The 26,984-nt window shown below is 34.8% G+C and overlaps 2 protein-coding genes across 6 annotated transcripts in view; one reads left to right on the top strand and one right to left on the bottom strand.

Annotated features, from left to right (window-relative positions):
* Nucleotides 1-6,611, bottom strand: part of dachb (dachshund b) — a 103,954-nt gene extending 97,343 nt beyond the window's left edge. Inside the window, exons 1-3 of one of the 4 annotated variants that reach the window (XM_087235084.1) lie at nucleotides 6,572-6,611; nucleotides 6,291-6,439; nucleotides 635-814 (exon numbers count right to left, since the gene is read on the bottom strand). The gene's annotated coding sequence lies outside the window, so the exon portion shown is untranslated. The other 3 variants (XM_087235083.1, XM_087235085.1, XM_087235086.1) reach the window with 3 other exon arrangements.
* On the top strand, nucleotides 820-24,876 carry LOC557811 (FERM domain-containing protein 7). Of its 2 annotated transcripts, none has more exons than XM_087236716.1 (12): nucleotides 820-943; nucleotides 9,480-9,584; nucleotides 10,562-10,604; nucleotides 11,857-11,935; nucleotides 12,030-12,127; nucleotides 12,223-12,337; nucleotides 13,598-13,745; nucleotides 15,178-15,273; nucleotides 15,656-15,819; nucleotides 20,705-20,773; nucleotides 21,164-21,239; nucleotides 21,317-24,876. In XM_087236716.1, the coding sequence occupies exons 2-12, from the start codon at nucleotides 9,489-9,491 to the stop codon at nucleotides 22,367-22,369; spliced, it is 2,037 nt and encodes a 678-aa protein (XP_087092842.1). In that variant the 5' UTR covers nucleotides 820-943; nucleotides 9,480-9,488; the 3' UTR covers nucleotides 22,370-24,876. The 2 variants fall into 2 exon arrangements, with proteins under 2 accessions (XP_087092842.1, XP_087092841.1); XM_087236715.1 differs by lacking the exon at nucleotides 820-943 and adding an exon at nucleotides 5,109-5,436.
* The last annotated feature ends 2,108 nt before the right edge of the window (nucleotides 24,877-26,984 follow it).

The following is a 26,984-nucleotide window of genomic DNA, read 5'->3' as shown; positions in this document are numbered from 1 at the left end:
TTAAGTATATATACACACAATAAAAACTACAGTTATTTTACATTTTTTTACTCAATTTGTTTACCTAAATCTGTTGTTTTTTATTACTATACTATTTTTATCAATATTTTTGGTTGGTCTTTTATATTTAATGCAACACTCTACAAAATCATCATAATCAACTATGTAAATTCTTTCCAAATACAGCTATTCATTTCATCTAGTAGAATTATTTACAATATCACAATATGTATCACATAACAATAAAATATCGCAATGTCAGCTTTTCCAGTATAGTACAGCCCTAGTTTATGGGATTCAATAGGCACTTTTTAGTCAATTGTAAAGTTGTACAATGACTGTGGTCTACCTCTTTAGGCTATATAAACAATCCCACTTTCAAAAATAAGCTTTATTGTTTTATTATTTTTTTGTTTTGTTTTAGGTTTATATTATTAATTAAGCTTTATTACTTTGTGTGTGTGTGTGTGTGTGTGTGTGTGTGTGTGTGTGTGAGAGAGAGAGAGAGAGAGAGAGAGAGAGAGAGAGAGAGAGAGAGAGAGAGAGAGAGAGAGAGTAATATGTGTAAAACCAGAACATTAGCATTTCTCCAGATGTAGTATAGTTTTCAGGTTAAGGTGGTCGACAGATTTACCTCTCCGCCGGTGGAAACACACAGACTGGCAGGTGCTCGGAAAATCAAACAGGCCGATGATGATGATGATGATGATGGTGATGATTTGTGATGGAACAGCAGCAGCTGGTCGGCAGAGCTCAGCTTCAGCTCCTCTTACAGGTTCCGCTCCGCCGTATCAAAACAACAGATTACATTCACCTGCCGAGGAACACACCGCACAAAAGGTGAGGACGAAACAAACGGATCAGCTGCCTGTCCTATTTTGTGTGGTTGACGTCTTTTAATTAGTTTAATCTGTTTTCCACTGTCCACGCGCAGTTGTAAAAGGTATTTATAGACATGAAACTGTTCATTTACAGAAGGCTGTTTGCTTTACCTGTGGCTATGCTCATGAATACATTAGCAGAGGTCGCCCTCGTATGGTTGCTATGAGGAGTCGCAGTTACAGTTTTGTTCGACAGCCCATGTTCTTCCATTATGCGTCTAGTCTCGATTGTTTGGTAACGTGTCAGAAACAGAAATTATTTTCCTGTATTTTTAATGCTTCTAATATTACAGAATTAATCATGCACTGCTAGTTGTTATATTTTTACAAAAAATATTCCTCGTGATTGATTGATTGATTGATTGATTGATTGATTGATTGATTGATTGATTGATTGATTGATTGATTGATTGATTGATTGATTGATTGATTGATAAAAGTGTCTTATGAGGCACAAGCCCTACATGTTTTTTTTTTTTAAATACAAGAGGTTTGTTTTATTGTGCTGCTTTGTCTAAATTTGAACTTCTTAATAAATGTTTATAAATTATGCAGCCTACATGACTTTTAATCCACTTGTGCCCAGATTTCTTTTAATGGTTTAACGCATGTAGCCTTGTTAAAAGTGTTCTATATGAATTTGTTTTGCATTATTTTTTCCAGGTTTTTGATATTTGTATTTCAATATGCGGCAACTATGGTTGTCAATGGGCAAATATGCTGTAAGAACCGTTCAGTGTAAAATTTGAATAGGTGGAGCATTCTAGCATTCTAACAAAAAATGCTTTCAACCGATCAATTCATGTTTAAAATTAGAAAACTATTTGATATGAACCCTCCCAAAAATGATCTATCGTATAATTTGGTATGAAATATGGTATAAAAAGGTATGAAAAATATGAAAGGTATGAAAAATGAAATGCACACTAGTTTTCCCATCAGACCACTGTTTGTCAAAAAAATCTATGAAAAAAGTGTTATTTCCAAGTGGAAAAGGATAATTTTACTCTGACAATTTTGCTGTGCATTAATTTGTGTATAAAAAAATCTATTTTAAAGTAAAGATATCAGTTAAGAGCTTAAGTTGTATTTAGATTGGGTATTATGAAAGTAAAAATCATTAGCAAGCCAATAACTTTGATTTATACACGTATTCACACATTATTCCTTAATTCGCCATTATTTACTTATATATTTGTATTTGCCCACCGGCAACTATAATTGCCACTTGATCTTTTGACAAAGTATACAAACCACAGATCTCTTTTAAGATTTGTTTTGTTTGGATGAGCCTAGAGACCTTAATTATTATGTTGATATATATTTGTGAAGAAAAAAAAATAGTAACATAAAAATTGCCTTTATTTGGGAGGGTTTGCCTCCATTTTGCATCCTGGAATCAAGGGTAGGAAGCTGAAAGCCTCACATGACAGGAAGTATATCAATACCTTTTTTTTTTTCCAACCTTGAAATATTTTATTTGGTTGTTTGCTTGCATGTCATTGTGAAATTAAACATAAATAACATGCATAAAATTACCTATAAAAGGAAATTTTCAACAATGAACTTTGCCAACTATAGTTGCCGGTGGGCCTAAATGGGATAATATATACTTGATATGCTTGAGTAAATTTCATGGTGATCAAGACATAGGTCAAGTATAAGCTACAGTATTTTGGCTTGTTGTTTAAATACTTGATTATGTAGCCTAACATTTTTTTTCTCAAACTACATTTTAGAAAACTGTTTCAAAATTAAAATGCATATCACACTCAGAAATAAAGGCACAATAACTGTCACTGGGGTGGTATCTTTTCAAAAGATACACATTTGTAACTAACAAGTCCTTATTAATACCTCAAGGGTACTTATTAATACCTAAAAAGTACAAAAGTGTATCTCTAGAATATACCTTTGAGTTACCAATATGATCCATTTAAGTACAAATATGTACGTTTTGAAAAGGTACAACCCCAGTGACAGCTCTCATGCCTTGATTTCTGAGAGTGTAGAGAATTAAATACATATAATATTTAACAGTAAACTCAATAGTTAAATAGTAAAGTGCAAACAAATTGTTAAATTTACTTAAGTAAAAAATTACAAGTGCCTATTTATCCAGTATAAAACTACAAAACTAGTTTGCTGTGAGCATACAGTAGATTACTTCAAAGTGTACTTTCGAGAAGTGCCCTACAAATATTAAACTAGTAAGCTATAAGTATGTAAATAAGTTCGCTTAGGTGCAGTATAGATATACCTGTAGTCAGGGATGGACAGTATTTATACATATACTTCAAATCTGTATTTTAAATACAAAATAGTATTTTATAATTTGCATATGATAGAGTTGATTAAAATTGTTTAATATCTTGTATCAAAATACTTTAGTGTATTTTTATATTTTTAAAATACTGTAAAATACTTTGTAAGAAGTCTACATCATAAATGAGAGATTACATCATAAGAATGAGGCCTTTGATTGGTGCTTTCTCAGTTATTTGCCAAGGCTTGATCAGAACAGAAAATTGATTAATACTAAAAAAGTTGATCAATGCTTATAGTGTGGATGAAAATTATGTGTCACATATAGGGAAAGTAACAGACAAATAGCAGGGGTAGATTCGGGAGCAAGTCCAAATAAGAGGGGAAAATAAGACAAACAACTTAAGTCCTATAGGGGGAATACCTTCAAAACTTCATTGGCTATTTCAAATGCCAATATCTGATTTGCAGGAGCTTTATAGTTCATAACAAACTTTCGTTAATCAGTATGAGGCAAAAATATTTATTAATACCCCTTATTTAATAATATCTACAGACTGGTCAAAAACTCCAACTCAGGTATGGCAGCAAAAACAGATGGCTAATTTTTGTTTTTGAGACGCTTCATTTTGTGTATTAAAGAGTACAGTTGCAATAAATAAATAAATAAAACACATGATTTATGGAAATTACTAAAACTGGAGATTAAAGTAGTTTTAGAAATTATGATTTTACATCGAGTACTGAAGATTTCAATTGCAAAAAATTTTAAACATACTGTAAGACCTTTATGAGATGGTGGCACTTTTCACAATCAAGAGAAATATTCCAACTTCTTATCTGCATCAAATGGTTTTTACAGTGATTAAAGAGATAATCTTTGACACAGAATTTCTTTATTAGTTTTGTACAAATCTATGCATAAATCAAAGAGGAAAAAAAAGTACAAATTTTATGAATACCTCCTTATGTACAGTGGAGGTGAATGAGGTGCAGAAAAGCTGACTTAAACTTTCTCAGAGACAGGCTGTTGTTATCAGTCATTGTTGACTACACTAACTAGGTTAAATGGTGAAGGAATTGATCCAATAGGCCTGTTAATAGAAGGTTTGTGAATAAATTCCATGCTCTTTTGTGAAAGTATTTTTTTGAATTTCAAAATACAGTATTTTATTTTGATACTTGTTTTGGCTGCATAAAATTTAAAATTCACTTAAAATTGAGGAATTTGGTATTTTATTTTAAAATACATTTCAATGTACTTTAACCTACCAATGTACTTTAACCTACTAACCTTAGTTTTAAACAACTAACTAAAGTAACCTATAACTACTGTTGTATGCCTACTCAAATATAGTCATATTTATAAAGTTTTATAAACTGAAAAGTGGGCTCATTTAATCGTGAGTATTAAAGAATGTTTACAAGGACATTGATATATGTATTCATAGCATATTGTACATACTAGCATTTATCTATCTATCTATCTATCTATCTATCTATCTGTCTGTCTGTCTGTCTGTCTGTCTGTCTGTCTGTCTGTCTGTCTGTCTGTCTGTCTGTCTGTCTGTCTGTCTGTCTGTCTGCCTGCCTGCCTGCCTGCCTGCCTGCCTGCCTGCCTGCCTATCTATCTATCTATCTATCTATCTATCTATCTATCTATCTATCTATCTATCTATCTATCTATCTATCTATCTATATCTATCTATCTATCTATCTATCTATCTATCTATCTATCTATCTATCTATCTATCTATCTATCTATCTATCTATCTATCTATCTATCTATCTATCTATCTATCCATCTATCTATCTATCTAGTTTCAAACCACACCAGATAGTATGCATATTCATACTGCATATTCAAATTTAAAGCAATTAATAAAGTGACAAAAACTATATTTTAACAGCCGGTAATTTTGTCTACAACACTAAAAAACAGCGGTAATGTACGTAACAGGCATTGCAGATGCTCTGTGATCAGATACAGTACAGTAGCGCTGCTGATGCTGCTCAGTTTAAGAACAGAGCGTGAACACTCGTCACGAGAACGCGCGCGCGCAACTCCCTCATACAGCAACAAACGGAGAATAATGACACCCAAATGGACCTGCTATTCTTTACACAAATGAAAAGTGTGCAGCTGAAACTCTAAACGCAGAAAATGGGGGACAAGTTCGAGCTGCTGAAGACACCTGTCAATAGGGCAGCTGCGCGGAAGAACAAGAATGAGAAACTGCGATTACGCGTCATCTTCTTAGACGACAGCGAGAGAGTTTTCGAGGTGGAGGTGAGAAATAAGGTTTAAAATACATACTGTTGGCTATATAAAGAGCAGGGCAAGTTGTCACAGGCGATGACAGAGTGACGACAGTGCTGCGAATGCTTGTTTTCATGGCAGTGGTTTAGCTGGAACTCAAAGCGTCTCAACTTGGAATTATTTTAGTAATATTTGTGATTGTAATTGTAACAATAACTGTAATTGTCTTCACAGTGTTTTTTTTTTTTTTTTTTTTTTTTTTTGCTATATGGGTAGTGTAAACATGTAGATGTTAACTATAATTAAGGTATTTTGTGCAGTTGTGTTTGTTTACTTAAGTTGTCACATACGTATTTGCCTACTTGGTGTCCAGGAAAAGGTTTGATACATTTACGTTACATTACGTTACTTTGTCCACTTGATAAATTGATATTAAAAATGTTAAGTTTGTATATTTGTAGTGTTAAAACATGGCCCTCAGTTGAGGAATTAATTGTTATAAAAGCAGCTTGTGTTGTTAAATTATTAACCTAATATTTGGAGGGGAATTTTAAGCAAGCTAATTTTTGTAGCTGTAACTTCAAGCTATGTGGCTTTCCAAAAGCAGATATAAAAATAACTCTACCCTGTGAAACATGAAGTAAAAAAAAATAGAAAGAAAACGTGACAGGCCCGCTCTATACCCTATAATTATGCTTTGCAATGTTTTTTTCATGTTTATATGAAAGAAATAAGTGTCAGTTTCTTTATTCCTTCTTTATTTATTTATTTATTTATTTGGTTTACTTTGTAATGGAATAAATAGCCTATATTATATGTTAGTATATCCTTGTGCCCCTCTTTCTCTGTTTGTGCGTGCGTGTGTGTGCGAGGGGTTCTCTAACTTTTAGTCCAGCTGTGTTTTGCTTGTAAAGGAGCATCATTTCATGTCCCATTATCCGCGTGCTGCTGCTTCTTCTTGAGGGATGTGCTGTGTGTATGTGTGTCGATGTGCCTGGGGGTTTTCACTGCTTTTACGCAGCACAATCTTGTCCTGCCAGTCAGAAAAAGCAGGTGAGATGTAAAGTCAAGGGGGTGGGGAGATAAACAAAAAAAAAAAGACAGAGAGTGAATGTGTGCCTGTGAGGCATGTGTGTGTCTGAATGGGGTAAATTCCGTAGCTTACACTGAACAGAAGATGGTCCTGGCCTCATTCCAGCTTTCCCCTACAACCTCGGGTAAAACAGGCAATTAGTAAAGAGGTAGGAAGAATACAAGATATTGGAAAGAAAGATGTCAGGTTGTAGAATGATGAACTGTTGTTGCTATTTATGCTTGCTATTATAGTTTTTAATACTGCTTGTTAGAGTTGGCAAGTTCCTGTGCATAAATAGGGTATTAAATGTTGACGTGAATGTTTGTGTAGTATTGTGGAGAGCTTTGCTAATGGTTTGCTAAGTAATCAGACTTAAAAATGAAGTACAATTGAACACATTTACATTTTGTGACCCCAAAAAACTACCTTGCAACCACCCAAAGCATCAATCAGATGCTTTAGTAGGGTTATTATAATGATAAATGATAATGATTAAATGATCAAATGATTAAAATGATAAAAAAAATCCATAAAACTAAACAATTATGCTGTTTTATGTACAATAAACATTAACTGAATGAATATGGCAAAACTCCACAAAATTGCTAAAACTAAATATATATATATATATATATATATATATATATATATATATATATATATATATATATATATATATATATATATATATATGGTGAACTAGGCAGGTTAGGGTAATTAGGCAAGTTATTGTTTAACGATGGTTTGTTTTGAAGATTATCGAAAAAAAAATTAGCTTAAAGGGCTAATAATTTTGTCCCAAGAATGGGTTTTAAAAAATTAAAAACTGCTTTTATTCTAGCCGAAATAAAAACAAAAAGACTTTCTTCAGAAGAAAAAAATATTATCAGACATACTGTGAAAATTTCCTTGCTCTGTTAAAAATCATTTGGGAAATATTTGAAAGAGAAAAAAAATCAAAAGGGGGCTAATAATTCTGACTTATATATATATTTTCATATATATATATATATATATATATATATATATATATATATATATATATATATATATATATATATATATATATATATATATATATTCATTTTCTTTTCTGCTTAGTCCCTTTATTAATCTGGGGTCGCCACAGTGGAATAAACCGCTAACTTAGTATATATTTTACGCAGTGGGTGTCCTTCCAGCTGCTACCCATTACGAGGAAACATCCAAACATATTCATTCACACACATACACTACGGACAATTTACAATTTAGCTTACCCAATTCACCTATAGCACATGTCTTTTGACTTGTGGGGGAAACCAGAGCACCCAGAGGAAACCAACACAAATACAGGGAGAACATGCAAACTCCACACAGAAATGCCAACTGACCCAACCGAGGCTTTAACCAGGGATCTTCTTGCTTTGAGGTGATCGTGCTACCCACTGCGCCACCATGACGCCCCAAATATATATATATATATATATATATATATATATATATATATATATATATATATATATATATATATATATATGCATTTACATTTATACTGTATAATGTATTTCATACATTTAAAAAGATTTTTATTTTACTAATACTATAACTACAGCAGTATTTCTGTGAGATTTAGTATGCCATTGCTAACAAAAAAGCTAATTTAAGTCCATTTTGTTAATTGAGTATATTCAAATGAAAATATATTACAATAAAAAAAACCTACCGCAGCAGCTAGAGGAATAACATAATTTTAAGCACTAACATTGCAAAAAAATTACATAAAGTACAAATAAAAAAAACACGTATAGTAATATACCAAAAATGACAACTGAAAAGTTTTTTTTTTGTATCCTTCTTTTAAATATAAATAATTCTAAAATAACACTTCTACACAATGGTATCAAGTGGTATCAAAACAGTTTAAACCTCTTAAAAATATGATTTTTGCATAATAGGTCCCCTTAAAAAGTATTGTTCACACAAAAATGAAAAGTTACTCACTATTTACTCACACTCAAGTGGTTATAAGCTATTTTAAATTTTTTTCCTATTGAACACAAAACATGGAGTCATAAAATACATTTTTATAGTGGTGAGATTTAGTATGCCATTCCTAACTAAAAATAAATAATACAAATAAAATATCCTTGGGTACTAAAATTAATAACAATGCAAAAATTACAATAAATTACACTGCTAGTCTGCTGCTCAATAGTATCACTGTAACAACTTTCGAACATTGATATAGTTGTCATATATGTTCTATTTTATTTATAGAAAATCTGAAATGTAGCTATTTGATGTAGAACTTATTCCCTAAACACAGTTGTAATGTAGTAAATGTTCAGTAATAATTCACTGTTAAAATGTCCAGTTGTACTCTGTAAACAGCGCAAGAAAGCATCTATTATGTCTTCACAAGTATTCTTGAAGTGTGTACATTCTGACATAAATTCACCCTGCCGTGAAATTCACAGATCTATCTTTATTTTTGTACTCTGGTCTGTGTTTCGACCTCTCTATCTCACGCTTGCTCCAGACTTTATCCCTCTATCATCTTCTCTCGTTTCTCGTCTTTGACAGGCTAATGTGGAGGTTCTGTGCCCCGCTGTCACAGTAAATACAGGCTCCAGGGACACGTCCTCACACACATATGTGCCCGTAAACACACTCATTAGACAGCAACCCTGTATTTTCAGTCTGACTCATTGAGCATCTGACTTTCCCATAATTCTCTTTGAGCAGTTCCGTTGCTGCAGATTCAATTACCAGAGAAAGTTGCTCTAGGAGTTACATTCTGCACGACTCACATCACCATCTCATTATCACTCGAATGGAGTAATGCAGATGGAAGAAAGAAGCAAACCGAGGAGTAATTTCACACTGACACTGCAGTCACATCATTCAAAAGTAACAGTGATGTATGCAGCACTGAGAAAAGAATCAATTTCAAAATGTCATGCAGGATGTATAAAGCGTTTCTGCTGTTTTCTTTTTTATCTCGGTCTTCCCACAGAGAAAGATTATGGGTTCTGATTTCTTCAATAAAGTGTGTGGTCATCTGAAGCTGCTGGAGAAGGAGTACTTTGGCCTGGAGTTTCGACACCATAATGGCAGCTTTGTGAGTCAAGACCTTTGATTATCAATGATGTCAAGAGAAATTGACAATAGTTTTCATCTACAAAAATAAACATTGTGTTATAAAATATTCACCTTAAAGGGGACCTATTATGCCACTTTTTACAAGATGTAAAATAAGTCTCTGATGTCCCTAGAATAAAGTTTCAGCTCATAATAACCCACAAACAATGTTTATAACTCGTTAAAACTGTCCCTTTAAGGCTTTGATGCTAATTGTGTGGTTTTGGTGACTGTCGCTTTAAATTAAAGTGAGATTGTGTTCTTTTTAAAAGAGGGCGGAGCTACAAATGCAAATGTGTCAGCATAGTGGCAGATTCAAATACAAGACTGATTTCCTATTCTAATGAAATCATCACTTATGGGTGGAGCTTCCCCCCTTTGGATGACATGTACAAAAGAAGAACGTCAATCAAAGTGTTTCTCTAGACACTTTTATCAAGTGTGATTATAAAAATTTATTGTATCCATTTTTACCATAAGTTGGTTATACTGTTGCCACTCAACTGTTTAAACCCCTTAAAAATAGGATTTTTCCATAATAGATCCCTTTTAAAGAAATTTAAACAGATTGCGTAAAAAAAATGTACTCACACTCAAGTGGTTGTAAGCTTTTATAAATTTCTTTCTTCTGTTGAACACAAAACAAGATATTCAGAAGTAGGACTGTGCAATATATATATCAAATGGACAAAAAAAATCTTTTCATTTCATATAGTCTTGGTAACACCAACGTGCAGTTTTTCTTTTAATATTTGAGCAAATGGGATTCTAAAAAAAAATATTTGTTGTACTCTCCCATTCACTGCGCTCTAAGCTTACCCAACTGTGACGACTTTCACTGCTGAGAAATCCGAAAATGTGAAAGGGGTCTATAAATTATTTTTTGTCTCTTTTGCAAAATGGATAGCTTGCTTGACCCACAGAGAGTGAAATCCAGTCTTGTTGTTTCTTCTACAGGTCTGGCTTGAACTCCTTAAACCAGTGGCTAAGCAAATCAAAAGTGAGTTTTATGCTTATTAAGCTCATTTACAGTAATGGGGAACAGGAACAATGTGGCAGATCTGGTAAACATTTACTGTTGGCAAAGAAAAAGTATCCAAAGATCAAAGTAATGCATTTAATAGAATATTTTAGGATATCCGCTACTGAAAAATAGGTCTTCTTAAAAAGACCAAAACGTCTTAAATTATTTAGTAATCCAAATTTCCTCCAAAACACATTGACAAAACACTCATTATACTAAAAATGCTGCTGACACACACTTTTGCATGTCAGCAGCATTTTCTGCAAATAAACTTTATTTTTAAAAATACATAAAAATAGTTTATCTTGAGTGTTTAACTCCTGGCACATTTTAACCCACTATTCCCTCAACTATTTGCTTACTATTGAGTTCACATATTCTTATTCGGGTCTGTGAACTTAACAGTAACTATTATTTACTGTTTACTACATTTTTTTTACCACCTTAAAACACTATGACCATTCACTTGATCCTTTGCCTTTAGTAAATACACTCACCGGCCACTTTATTAGGTCCAACTGTTCGTTCACACAAATTTCTAATCAGCCAATCAAATGGCAGCAACTCAATGCATTTAGGCATGTAGACATGGTCAAGATGATCTGCTGCAGTTCAAACCGAGCATCAGAATGGAGAAGAAAGGTGATTTAAGTCACTTTGAACGTGGAATGGTTGTTGGTGCCAGACGAGCTGGTCTGAGTATTTCAGAAACTTCTGATCTACTGAGATTTTCACGCACAACCATCTCTAGGGTTTACAGAGAATGGTCAGAAAAAGCAAATATCCAGTGAGCGGCAGTTCTGTGGGCGCAAATGCCTTCTTGATGACTGAGGTCAGAGGAGAATGGCCAGACTGCTTCCAGCTGAAAGAAAGGCAACAGCATGTCAAATAACCACTCGTTTAACCACCGAGGTATGCAGAAGATGCACAACACGTCGAACCTTGAGGCAGATAGGCTACAGCAGCAGAAGATTCACCGGGTGCCACTCCTGTCAGCTAAGAACAGAAAACTGATGCTACAATTCACACAGGGTCACCAAATCTCTGAGAAATATTTCCAGTATCTTGTTTAATCTATGCCACAAATGATCAAGGCAGTTCTTAAGGCAAAAGAGGGTCCAAAATGGTACTACTGTTGTAAGGTTTACCTAATAAAGTGGCCGGTTAGTGTATATAATAGATAGGATAACGCACAACTGAGTCAAATAATATTGTGTGCTTCCCACAGACACCAGTGATGTGGCTTTCCATTTTATAGTGAAGTTTTTCCCTCCAGACCCAGGACAACTGCAGAAAGGGTTGACCAGGTAAACACATGCATAAAGTTATCTGATACACAGACTAATAAATAGATGCTGATAGGTGATATACGTTAGGCTGACTGCTGCCTCTTTTATACAGGTATCTGTTTGCCCTTCAGATCAAACAGGATCTGTCAAATGGCAGCCTCACCTGTAATGATAACAGCGCCGCCCTGCTGGTCTCTCATATACTGCAAGGTAGTTTCTCTCCTAATTTACATTTACATGCCATGCAATTTTGGCTGTAATTATCAAATACTTTCACAGTTTTCTCTCTCTATCCCACATTGTAGCAGAAATTGGGGATTATGACGATGAGCTGGATGCTCATCATCTTGAAAATAAACAATACGTACCAAACCAGGAGTACTTGGACCACAAAATTATTCGTTTTCACAAAAAAAACAGGTAACAGATAGCTATTAAAATTTTAAGCATCCTGGAATTATATTACCACCATTATGACATTCATCATCCTCCTATTGACCATATTCTTCACGTACGAACGGGCGCAGCCATTTGAATCTTTTTGGCTCAAGACTTCTAGTAGTATTCTCTTGCATTTATTTTTAGACGTTAAAAACAGCTCGTTCTGCTGCTTGATGTTGCAAACTGATATTTTCCTATTATATTATTGTACTTTGTATGTATAAACATGCAAACCTGCATGTTTTACCATTGCCCTCACCTCAGTAATGCAAAGATGTGGCACTTAAAACTTTTAAAATATATTTTCACTTCCCTTATGTTGTGTTCCAGTTCTAACACTATCCATTCTATGTATGAATAGAAATGTTGCAATACGCATCCCAGAAGTACCTGGTTTGCTACTTTTAGTGTGGAACCAGGATCACTTGTTGCTTGTTGGACAAAGATTCAGTAAGACATAGAACTGAGAACAAAAAGTTTTAGAAAGTCTTATTTAAAGTGGTTTAATTGATTAAAGCCTTTCAAATTAGATTTTTTAGCTTCATTTTTCACTTTTTAAATTTTAAAATATTTTTATTTTTAATACAAGAATTGAGCCCTCCTGTATATTTTCAATTTCTGTTTATTTTTTTAAAGATTAAGAGGATTAAAAACTGCTTTTATTCTAGCCAAAATAAAACAAATAAGACTTTCTCCAGATGAAAAGAAACATTATAGGAAATACTGTAAAAATGTCCTTGCTCTGTTAAACATCATTTGGGAAATATTTAAAAAAGAAAAAAGTTCACATGATAATTTTGACTTCAAGTGTATATTTTCCAAATTATGTTTAACAGATCAATTTAATTTAATGTTTCATTAAGATTTTAGCTGATGTTATACTTAATCTGCAATATTGTTAACTTCTATTAAAGGTTTTGATATAAAATTACACAGACACAGGACTTCCCAGATTTTAGGAAACTTTTTTCTCTGGTAGAACATTAAAGAAGGTGTTGCTGTTAATGTTATTCTGCCTATTTATTTATTTACTCCTTCTTTAGGAGCCAGTGGTCATTGACTTGCCATTATGCCATATACTTACTTTCTGCTTGTTTTTCAAAGAGATGTCCTTTTTCTTTACAAAAGGGGTCATTTTAAAATGGGATCCAGGATTAGACATAAAATCAAAACCTATGCGAATGCTTCAGCATCTTAAATTTTGCTATTATCATTTGCATAATTTCTTTTTGGGGTCAGAGGACACACTCCTGGCGAATCAGATGTGCATTTGCTGGAAGTTGCCCGGAAAATGGACATGTACGGGATTCGCCCTCATCCTGCCCATGATGGAGAAGGCATGAGAATCAACCTCGCTGTGACCCATATGGGAGTGCTTGTTTTTCAGGTATTGTGCAAAAATAATTTAACGGGCACTTTTAATTTGAAAGGTTAGTTCACACAAAAATGAAAATTCTATTGTTAATTACTCGCCCTGGTGTCATATCAATCCCTGAGATCTTAGTTCATCTTCAGAAAATAAATTAAGATATTTTAGATGAAATCTGAGAGCTCTCTTACCCTCCATATACAGTACAGAGACCAAGTCCAGAAAAGGAACCAAAAACACTGTCAAAACCAGCTGTTTCGAATGTTATTACTCGATTGAATGGGTGTTGATTATTAGCTGATAGATATTGGCCAGTAGGGGCCTTCTGCGCCTACTAGTAGATTCGGAAGGCTGTTATCATCCATCCACATGGTCAATCAGCTATAGATCACATACGGCTGAAACCGGAAATTAACGAAAATTATTTATATTATTCATAAAATTTCCCATTACTTGTATTTTATTACAGTCTACCCCAACCCTAAACCAAACCTTCACAGTATTGTACAAACAGATCTGGATCTGGAGTCTTCTCCATTTGTATAGCTGATTATCCATGATAATCATTTATATAATTAATTAAATTTCCCATTAATTGTATTTTATTTACGTCTACCCCTACCCCAACCCTAAACCTGACCATCACAGTAATGTAAAAAATAAACAAATCTGGATCTTTTCTATTAGAGTCTTCTCTATTATGCCCCATTCACACCGGGCGTCAGCGTCAACGCTTCCCATTCACTTTGAATGGGTGACGTCAGGCGTTGCCGAACTGCATTGTGGATCCGTCGGCGAAGCGTCAGCCAATCAGATCGCTGTATGCAAATACATCAGCTAGACAGTGGCCTATTGCTGACTGAATTTCATTGACTGACGCTTCTATGACGATCACTTCAGCCCCAACTTCAGACAGGCCTTCAGTCAAGCATTGACGCTGAAGCCCTGTGTGAATAGGGCGTTAGCTTAGCTGATTAACTGTATGTATAGATGAAAACAGCCTTCTGATCCTACTGGTAGGTGCAGAAGGCCCCTACTGGCCCATATGTATCAGCTGATAACCACTGATAATGTCCATTCCAGTGAGTGATAACATTTAAAGTGGTTGGTCAAAACATTACATGTGACTTCAACTGTTAAACTATTTAAACGAAGCTCCAAGAACTCTTCTGTGCACTAAAAACTGTATAAATTGGACACAAAAGTGTTCTTGAAACTTTATATGTTTATAGTTAAACGACTGAAATCACAAGGGATGTTTTGACAATGTTTTTGGTTTGTTTTCTGGACTTTGAACCTCAAGACTGTCGCTGTAAATTGTCTCAGGGTGAGTAACTAATAGTTATTTACACTTTTGGATGCACTAACACTCTAAAACAAATCAACCTTAAATGCAGCAAACAAATAAAAACTTTTTTTTTGCATGTTTAATTATTTACCATCTTTTCAGGGAAACACAAAGATCAATACCTTCAGCTGGGCCAAGATCCGCAAGCTGAGTTTCAAGAGGAAACATTTCCTGATCAAACTCCACACTGAGACTGGGGTGAGACACAAATGATCATATACTGGAAACTGCTAGGAAAAATACAATAGTTTGTCTGCAACACTCAAAATAACATTTCCTTCATATATTATATCTGCAACACTTGTGCTGACTTTTAGATTTACTTGTAGCCATTTAGCAGACGCTTTTATCCAAAACTGGCAGACTTACAAATGAGGAACAGCACAAGCAATTTATCATCAGCAACTCAATGCAATAGAAGTGCAAAGAAAGAAAAACACTGAGAAAAAGCTAGGCAGATGCACAACTTATATTCATTCTCTTAATTGGGGCCAATGTTTTTACAAATCAACAGCTTTTTCACAGTTAGCATGGAATATTTAAAAGTATCCTAATCTGTCATTCACTCTAACTATATTAGCCTTCGAGGAGAGACACGGTGGAGTTTTCCATGGCCAGCAGAGACGTGTGTAAGGCCTTCTGGAAGATGTGTGTGGAGTATCATGCCTTCTTCAGACTTACAGAGGAACCAAAGTCACATCAGAAATCAATTCTGTCCAGCAAAGGATCCAGTTTCAGATACAGGTAGTTCAGATTTGTGAAATGCAGTCTGGAGCAATAGTTGTCTAATAATCTCAGTAGTCCATTGATCCTGCCTAATAACCTTCCTTAACCCTCTGAGAGAGAGAGCACTTATGCAAATGAACAATAGTAATATTGCAGTAACTGTAGTTAAAAATGTAAACGAAATGAGCTATAATTTACGTGCATGTGAAGTAAAACCATAGTAGCTACAATATGAACCATGGTTTTACTGCAGCATGTGAAGTAAAACCATAGTAACTACAATATGAACCATGGTTTTACTACGGCATTTGAAGTAAACCATAGTAACTACAATATGAAACATGGTTTTACTACAGCATTTGAAGTTAAACCATAGTAACTACAATATGAACCATGGCTTTACTACAGCATTTAAAGTTAAACCATAGTAACTTCAGTATGAATCATGGTTTTACTACGGCATGTGAAGTAAACCATAGTAACTACAATATGAACCATGGTTTTACTACGGCATGTGAAGTAAACCATAGTAACTACAATATGAACCATGGTTTTACCACGGCGTTTGAAATTAAATCATAGTAACTACAATGAACCATGGTTTTACTATGGCATTTGAAGTTAACCCATAGTAACTACAATATAACCCATGTTTTTACTACGGCATGTGAAGTCAAACCTTAGTAACGACAAAACTAAGCATAGTTGCATTATGTTGGATTTAACGGAGTAAACTAGTTGTAAACATGTAAACCCATTGAAACATTTGGTTAATATTCTCTTCCAAATAAGATATTTAATTAGTTTGTGTTGTTGAATTTAACTTCTGCTGTTGTTTTTTTCTTTGTTTTGTTTTTGAAGATGTTATTGCATTACTGTAGTATTAGGCACAATCCCAATTCTATTGAATGGGTTTATCTGAGTGTGAAGGGGAAGGGCTTCAAATTTACCCCTAAGGAAATGGGACAGCACTATAACACCTGCACATGTCATCATGTCATCGTGAGCTCGCACTTCATATGAGATTGGCGGTGGCGACTGTTTTTACTCCAGTTGCGTTATTTTTTTGCCATTTATTTTCAGGAAATCACTGAAAGCCACAACACCATGTTATCATAATGATATAATGTGGAAATATCAATCAATATCAAACAGCTCATAACTGTACTGTGTATTTACACCGTGGCCATATTCGTCTATGTTAACGAAAACAACATCAACGTTATACCAGACCCTGTAAAAAGGTCATTTCCAGCCACTAGACTTTTCTGACAGGGTATTCGAGTGTCATCGAGTGTCAGATGTGAAAGTATGTTGTGGGACAACTACAGGAGTTATTATTATGGATTATAGATAGTGAAATTTAGTGGGGTGATTGTAAGCATGATCGTAAAACATGAACGCTGTAATCAATGTATTAAAACGTGCTTGTTTGTTGTAAAAATTCTTAATAATGCCAAAAAAATATGAATTTGCGCATCTCCTAACTCATGTGTGCAGCCATGTTGGCGTTGTACAGTAGCTGGCGTATTCTATAACAGCAACACCACATTTTCACAGCCCTTGGTTTCTGTGGGCCTGTAAAAATCTTAGTTTCAAGGGCTATCTGGCCCTTCCCCTTAATCCTACACCTTCAAGCTAAAGAGAATTAGGACATGCCTACCCCTTCACAATAAAGCACTAAACGAGGGGTAAGGGCTAAGGGGCAGAATTGTGAATAGTACTTAATATTATAATATTATTGTATTATATTGAAAACATGGTGTTACATGGTTACATGTTATATTTTCTTACAGTTTTCATATAGTAGGACTAGAGGTGTAAACATACACTGGTCTCGTGGTTCGGTTTGGTTCAGTTACGATTATCATGCCATCGATTCAGTTCAATTTGATTTCTCAGTGCATCACGGTGAAGATGCTTTACATAAACAATTTGATATTTTACTTAGCAACACAATAATTCTTTTATTAAAATGTGTAATTTATAAGAATATTTATATTTACATATTATTTGTAATACAATTTTGTCCTTTAATACAAGCAGTCCGATATAAGTACTGGGCCTATAATTTTTCAAAGAAAACACTCTTTTTTAATGTTTCATTTAAAATTAAGTAAATGCACAGAACAACTTGAGCATTTATAGAAAAGAAACAAATGTAAATATTATCCCGCTTGCTTTTTGAGTGTTGTTGATCGAGTTCATGATTGATCACATGCTCAACAGAAAAGGCTGCAATTGGCTTTAATGCTGTTTGCAGTTTAGCGAACAGTGACACGAACACTGATGTTGATCAGCTGATCTATTATAGACGGCGAAGAGGTGGAGAAAACTTGCTCTGCAGACGCTCGTGTTATTTCATTTTTTTTCTAGCTAAGTTCTGATGTTCTTCCCTGTCAGTGAAAGACTGTCCAGCAAACTCACAAGCAGTGAATTGTGCACAGTTATCTGCTTTTTAAGTAGTAGGAGCGTTTTAATTACTTGCGGTCTCCTCCCTCACCATACAAGCTACCGTCATAAAAACCATATGTGATAAGTGACATCAGTACATAATAACCATTATTATTATTACTGAACCAATACCGAATTGTTTGTGTCTATGTTGCGTTGCATTGAAGAAACAATTAGTTTTGACATCTTTTAGTAAAACCAAAGTAAAATTTGGTCGGGAGTCTATAATGGAGATAATAAATAGAGCCATTCTAATCTTCTTAGCTGAACAGAGAGACAGTTCCTGAAAGTGCTTTCACCCTGATAGCGATTTTATTGAAGATGACTGACAATATGAGTGACAGTAGAAAGTAAAAGTGGGCGTATCTGGTGATATAACAATATTGAGAAAAGTTTAGCTGATGTAAATGTGCAGTAATGTGGTGACATGATAAGATACTATAGTTATGCATTGACAAGATGGAGAAGTTAGTGTCATTTTGAAGGGTTTAACTCGGCTCTATGATATGCTACCCACGTTCAGCAGTACAATGAAATGATGTGTGGAAAATTCATGTCAGAGCTGTCAGCATACTGAGTAGGTTTGATTGATGTATTGACAATCATGCATCTGTTCAGGATATGATGCATTGTGCATTTCTAGAATTGAAACAAACTGAAAATATGCTGAAAATGATTTAGTCATATGCTGATTTACTAGTGCAGAAAATAAGTAACTGTCAAAGTTTTAACTGTCAAATGTTTAGCAGTAGTATCCTTCCAATGATTTGATGTTGTTTAATTAAAAAAAAGTAAATTGATCAAGAATAACAGATATATGTTTACAAACCACATTATTAAAAACAAATTATGTTTTAATTAAATAATATTTTTCCTCTTATTATAAAACAATATTAAGTTTATAAATTAATCAAATTTGCTCACTAGTTATACAACCCACTATTAAAAGTAGACCATATAGTTACATACAGTGCATTCGAAAAGTATTCATAGCGCTTCACCTTTTCCACATATTTTTGTTACAGCCTTATTCTAAAATGGATTAAATTTATTTATGGTCTCAAAATTCTACACCCAATACTCCATATTGACGATGTGGAAAAAGATTTTTTGAAACTGTTGCAAATTTATTCAAAATAAAAAGCTGAAAAATCACATGTACATCAGTATCATTGACAGTGAAGCTCTAAATTGAGCTCAGCTACATTCTGTTTCCACTGATCATTCTTAGGATGTTTCAGCAGCTAAGTTGGAGCTCACCTGTGGTAAATCCAGTTGATTGGACATGGTTTGAAATGGCATACACCTGTCTACATAAGGTCCCAGGGTTGACAGTGCATGTCAAAGCACAAACCAAGCATGAAGACAAAGGAATTGTCTGTAGACCTGTAGGCTCAAGGATGGGGAAGGCTACAGAAAGATTTCTGCTGCTCTGAAAGTTCCAAAGAGCACAGAGGCCTCCATCATTCAAAAGTGGAGGATGTTTGGAACCACCAGAACTCTTCCTAGAGCTGGCCGGCCATCTAAACTGAGTGATTGGGTGAGAAGGGCCTCAGTCAGGGGGGAGGTGTCTGAGCAGAAGGACATCCATCTGTGCAGCAATCATGGCAACATCATGCTGTGGCGGATATTTTTCAGCAGAAGGAATTGAAAGATTAGTTAGGATTGAGGGAAAGATGAATGCAGCAATGTACAGAGACATCCTGAATGAAAACCTGCATCAGAGTGCTCTTGACCTCACACTAGGGCGACAGTTCATCTTTCAGCAGGACAATGACCCAAAGCACACCGCCAAAACATAAATGGAGTGGCTTCACAACAACTTTATTGAGTGGTCTAGCCAGAACCCAGACCTAATTCCTATTGAACATCTCTGGAGAGATCTAAAAATGGATGTACACTGTTGCTTCCCATCCAACCTGATAAAGCTTGAGAGGTACTGCATAGAGGAATGGGCAAAAATTCCCAAAGATAGGTGTGCCAAGCTTAGTGGCATCATATTCAAAAAGACTTGAGGCTGTAATTGCTGCCAAAGGTGCATCTACAAAGTATTGAGCGAAGGGTGTGAATGCTGAAGTATGTGATTTTAAGGTTTTTTATTTTTAATAAAACAATTTAAAAAAACTATTTTTTTCGCATTGTCATTATGGGGTATTGTGTGTTGAATTGTGAGGAAGTCAATGAATTTAATCCATTTCGGAATAAGGCTGTAACATAAAAAAATGTGGAAAATGTGAAGCGCTATGAATAATTTTAGTATGCAGTATATATAATATTAAATCAGCACAAATGTTTTTAATATTAAGCATTAATAAACAGTACTGAAAGTTTATATAATATCAAAATTGCTCACTAGTTATACAACCCTCTGCAAATAAAGCAAAACCTATTTATGAGAAACAATTGTCTTGTAAATCATCTTTATATCTCTATGATTGTGGGATTGCAGTGGCAGGACACAGAAGCAACTTCTCGAGTGTGTTGGCTCTGGAGACAAGAAACATTTGCCTTTTGAAAGGTAAGATATTACTCTAGATGATGTGTCTTAAATATAATTCTAACATATTATGTTTTTCCCCAAACACTTTGGCTGTCCTCTGTTGGAGTCTACAAGCAAGTAGTCCTAAAAACCATTGGATTGAGTCAACATACTGTTTGTTGATCCACTCAAAAGAAAGACACTCATATGCACACTTATGAAACCTGAAAGATCAACTGAGATATTCTAGAGTGTCATGGACAAATAAATCATAACCATTTTAAGTCCGCAAGACTATAAGCACACATCATGTAGAAAAGTCAGCACACAAATGGTTTAAAGTTGTTTTGATTTAACAGATTATTTTATAATTTTTACTTTTAGGTTACAATGATTAAAAAGTAGTATCTGTTTTGCACTTATTTTTAGAAGTTACTGCAAGTCGGAACATGACACTAGGCAGTGCAGATCTTCTCCAGACATTCTGACTGATGTCTCTAAGCAGGTACTGTATGGTAAATTACTGACAATTTAAATATGTTTTTGGATCCTGTATCTCACATTAATTTCTTTCTCGCTTAGCTATACGAGCATCTACCTCCAAACCCAACTGTTACTCGGCAACACAGCGATCAGACAGGCGTAACAAAGCGCAGCCTATCTGCAATGGAAGTCATGTTCACTAATGAGCTGGAAACATCCAGGCCCTTGTCAAGAAATCCTGCCTTCTCAAGCAACTCTGCCTCTCCCAAGCTTTGTTCCCTGTCTACGTCAGGGGCTGAACATCGGAGTAGAGGACCCCAGAGACAGAAGGCAAAGAGGAGATTGTCTCCAAGTGCCCAGCATCTTGTGCTCCTCTATCCTAACGCACCCCACCTCCAGTTTCATCCAGTTTTGCCCACTTTCCCACTCGCCACTCACCCATACTTACTGCAAGACCACACGTCCTCATCCCTAGACCGCCTTCCTCAAACCCATCAGAACCATGTGCCTCTGCAATACTTGCCAAGACAAATTTCTCACTCATCTAGGCTGACCTCTTGCTTGTCACCACAACTTCAGAAGCAGCAGGAAAGGCTTCGTCCGGTTGGCCTGGGATTAGGTGAATCGAGATTACACCCAAGAGGAGGACTAGGGCTGAGGGCTGGGTTGAATAGGAAACTGGACTTGAGCAGAGTGGAAGCAGGTCATTATAGTGATGACTCCACCTTCCAGACTGGCTTACCCCGTCGAACCTCAAGCCAACCAGACTTCCAATTTCAACGACCCACTCTTGCCTCAAACGCTGCTGCCTATGCATCCGAGTATCGCCCATTGGGATACTATCCACACCTTTCTCGACATCAGGTTCCTGCCAGGCCCACTTACCTTCCTCTAAGTCCCATCCCTCTCCCAGAAAGACCCACCTCTTTATGTGTACTTGGCACAAGTAGTTACAGTGATTCAGATTCAGACACCTTCTACCCCTATTTTCCCACACTGGGAAAAGTGGTACGTTCTGGACCATTGGCACGCATGCGCATCTCTTCTGGAAGCCTCCAACTTGATGAAGAGGATGGAGAGGATGAGGAAGAGGACTGCCTAAATGATCAGGAAAGCACAGCTCTTACCACTGTTAAGGTGATGAAGTTATAACCATGAAGAAAAGTTTGAACCTCTGGCCAGATCTTGCGCTCTCAGGAGAAACTGTATGAAATCTGTCTCTGAGGCAGCACCCTTCCCAAAGGTAGCCCATACTCATATAAGTGAATAGACATTCCTGGAGCAGTGGTTAGTCAGTCAAAGGGGTTGTTGTATCCTAATGGCTAACGAGTCAGACTTGTAACTCAAAGGTAAATGTAACCCCTTATTGTCCAATTTTCTAATATGGGTTGCCATGACCCTCATGTCACCGACATTCAAAATCAGGTTTGATACAATTCCCTGTAGAGTTTGCACAAGTGTAGGCAATTCCTGCCCTGGAGGACCACTGTTGTTTAGTTTACACACAAGCCTTTGTTTTTCCTGAATTACCTTAACAAACCAAAGACATGGGTTTTATTTTTTGGCTGAACTCTACAGGACATTGGCCCTTCAGGAGTTGCCTTGAAAAGAAAGTCTTGAGATGTGGTCAAGTATGATGACCAATACTCAGGATGTGTGCTCTGAATTGAACCCTTTTGTTTTCTGTGGTGCCTGGGGATTTGTTGGGGGTTTGGTGCCTTGCTTAAAGGACCCATTGTATTGAAGGTAGAACAGAGTGATGGTTTTTCATTCATACACTTACAATCCCTCTGGTTCCAGGACTCAAACCTGCAACCTTTGAATTACAAGTCTAACAATCAGGCAACAGCTGCCCCTAATATGTAAAGGTACATATTAGCACCCAACCAAGGTCTTAAGTCAGGGGTACCAAAACCCTCTGGAACACAGCCAGTTCCTGGAGGGCCGGAGCTCTGCACAGTTTAGTTCCAACCCTAATTAAACACACCTGATCAAACTAATTGAGTCCTTCAGGCTTGTTTAAAACCTACACATAAGTGTGTTGAAGCAGAGTTGAAACTAAACTGTGCAAGACTTGGCTTTGACACCTGCGCTCTAGAGGGCTTACCTTCTATCAGCTTTTTTCTAGCACCCAAATAAGTACGATAAAGTACAAATCTAAAACTTCAGAATCATTAAAGACAGGTCAATGGCTTATCTTCCGGCAGGAACAGGATTGAACATCTCTTACATTGATTATTCATCATAGTGCCTTTGAAAGGGTACCTCAGTTGCAGACTTTGTACAATTCTGAGAAACAAAGGGGGCACAAAACTAATCAGTGATGAGTAATATTACTGTAAATAACATTTCAGCGAACTTCTGATCATGTTATATTTTGTTGTTAGCTGCTTTGAATCGATGTAAAGGGATACTTAATCCCTAAACTGTTATTATTTACTCACCCTCATGTTGTTCCAACCACGTTTGACTTGAATTCTTCTGTGCCACACAAAAACATGATGAATTCAAGAACTAGATCAGTCAAGCTCATGAATAATAAGGTTTTGTGAACTTTTAACTGATTGAAAAGATCTGAGTCAAACGTATGAATCAGACATGATGGCGAGTGACCTAGTGGATATGTTTTGGGACTGTGTCATTGCCTTTGAAATAAAATGAGGGTGTGTAGATAATGACTAAAGTGTTATTCTGGGGTAAACTACACCATCAATTAGTCATCATTTCATATACTAAACAAATAGTCATTATGTGATGATTCAGAGTAAATCTTCATTTTTAGTGAAAGTAAAGGCATCCTTAATCACCTAACCCATAAAATGGCTCTGTTAGCGGAGTGATTCTGAAGATTGTGTGATGGGAAAATTTCAGTCATTATTTCATTGGTATTTGTTACTGTAGTAATATTTTAAATATTTTTTAAAGGATGTGAAATTTGATATATGAATGAATTGTGTAATTTATTGCAAGGTCATGTAGCACTTCAAGGTTAAGTTAAATGTTTGCATATTTAACCTTACCTTGCGTCTATGCCTGTTATGATAATCAGTCATTTGGGTTTGATTAAAGTGTGTGTACTAATGGCAACAGATGTATATTCACATCTCTGGTAAATATTTTTTTTATAAAACTTCTCTAATCGTTGTCCTGTAAAAAGAAACTAAAAGTCCATACCATTTTTTTAAATTGTTAATAGAACATTGCGTCAACCATCATATAACCAATTCCACCTTAACCTTAAAGGAAATTATCTTTTTTTTTAATCAAAGAGAAGACAATCTTATAAAAACTGCAGGTTATAAAGTAATTTAGTCAGTGTTTGTCTAATTATTTTAACATTTTGAACATTTAATTTCAACATTTTGAGCATAGCTTAAAACCACAAGTCTTCCCAAAATGATTACATTACATTTTGTGTTGTCATAATTGCACAGCCAAAAACCCACAAATACTGAAGAGATTAAAACATTTTAGTCACAAACAAACTTACAAAACTGATCAACAACAAAACCATCTATGACAATTGTAGGATCTGTTAGCGGTATCGCTAAAATGTAGTGCAACAATGTATATATAGCATCTTTAACAAAAATTAAATGCACAGTAAAACTGCACAACCAATGTAAACAAATCAAGCAGAAATAAAAACATACTGGTCACTCCTATATTTCTTATTACAGAATAGGAACTGTATTAGTTTATATATATTTATCTATATTAATATATCTGTGTTCTTCATGAATAGTTCAGTGCAGAGTTCATTTCCCAAATGACAAATGAGCCATTGGTCAGCCAATACATATAGACCTGACTTCTCTCAGGATAAAATGTGCAAAAATACTACCTAGGGGTACAGCAGTATGTACCTTTTACAGGTTAATATTGTTGAAAGCATTGCTAGTGACCTCTAAAGGTCCAATTTTTGCACATTTTTCTCCCTAAAAGCACAGATAAATTACTCACAGCGATTCTCTTTTATGAATATTTACATTCACTATAACATCTAAAACTTTGTGCAGATTGTGTCAAGTACTATTTTTTTTTTTAAATAGTAAAACTGACTGTCAGTACTAATATAATGCTTCAGTCACTCTATATAACCATATAATGTCTGATTTAAAAAACAAAACAAAACAAAAAACAACATCAACAAAAGTATTTTTAGAAATCTCTAGAATGTTGGTAATATCACATTTGGTTGGATATTTTAACTTTTTTTTAGTAAGCAAACATAATTTGGTGCCTGCCTAAGCAATTGGTTTAAATTTACATCCATCAAACACTGTAAAAAGCATTTACTAAGTAAACCCAATCGCCTTAAAAGCAACAAGTTTACTTTAGCTTTTAAAAAAGTGAGTAAACCCATTGTAACTTGGGTTTCATAAAGTGTGTGTGTGTGTGTGTGTGTGTGTGTGTGTGTGTGTATATATATATATATATATTTATATATGTGTGTATGTATATATATATATATATATATATATATATATATATATATATATATGTGTGTGTGTATGTATATATATATCTATATATATATATATATATATATATATATATATATATATTTTTTTTTTTTTTTTTTATACACAGTTTATTTACTTAATTTACTTTAAGGCAACACATTTACTCAAGTCGATTATTCAATTTAAAAGCAATAGATTTGATAACTTTAAAAGCTACAAACTTACGTTTTAAGCCGATTAATTGCTTTTAAGGCAATAAATTGATTCACTTCCAGTCAACTAATCGCTTTAAAGCAGCAAATTTACTCAATTTTGAAGTAGTCAACTTAACTCTTTTAAAGCCATGAGTAATTTTGTTGCTTTTAAAGCTGCAAATTTACTCACTTTTTATGTAAAGTCAACTAATCACTTTAAAATCAACAAATTTACTCACTTTAAGTAGTCAAATCGCTTAAAAGCATCAAATATACTCCCTTTTTCAGATCAATTAAACACTTTAAAAAATTTACTACATTTTTAAAGTCAACTAATCACTTTATATAAAAGGTGAGTAAATTTGATACATAGTTTTTAGTTGACTACATGTATAGGGAGTAGATTTTCTGCTTTAAAAGTGATTAATTGACTTAAAGTGAGTAAATGTGTCAACTTTTTACAGTGAAGATATGCTGATGATGCTGTATTACTAAAACGAAGGTTACGGTTTGGTCTAAAACTGGGCCACACATTAGAAAACAAAATAGTCAAATAATATCCATGCGACAGCAACAAACTAAATTAATAATCTATTTACTGCTGCCTAAATAGAGCTTTTGCTTTTTCCACTTTTATATAAACTTTTCCAAATACTTCACAAGTTTGACTTCTTTTTGTTGTTGTAGTTGCTCATACATTTCATGTTCCAGGTCAGGGTTCAATTTTAAATAAAGCTAAAAGTTATGATTTCTTCATATATGGAAAAAAAAGCCTTATTAGTTATTTTTACTGTCATACGAGGCACTTTTCTGTCAGCAAATTGGCCACAGTCTCATTCTAACACAACGCTTCAGCATATTTGGGTGACGCCACAGTGATGTCTAGAGGTAATTGACAGGATTAAAAATGGTTTAAAAAGTTTCTGTTTAATTCCTGACAATGCTGGAATTTGTTTCTCAATGCTTCTTCTTTGTGTTCAGTGTTTAGGAAGTGGATTCGTAATAGGAATGTGAACAGACTGGATACAAAAGTGAAGCACTGCGAAGATAAGGAAAAGGGGAGGAAAAAAAACACACAAAGAAACACAATTTGGTAAAAAGCATTCA

This window comes from Danio rerio, chromosome 1 (genome assembly GCF_052040795.2).
Source record: "Danio rerio strain M-AB ecotype USA chromosome 1, GRCz13ab, whole genome shotgun sequence".
NCBI lineage: Eukaryota > Metazoa > Chordata > Actinopteri > Cypriniformes > Danionidae > Danio > Danio rerio.
Note: the sequence above shows the minus strand (reverse complement) of the source record. Positions and strands in the feature narration are given on the sequence as shown.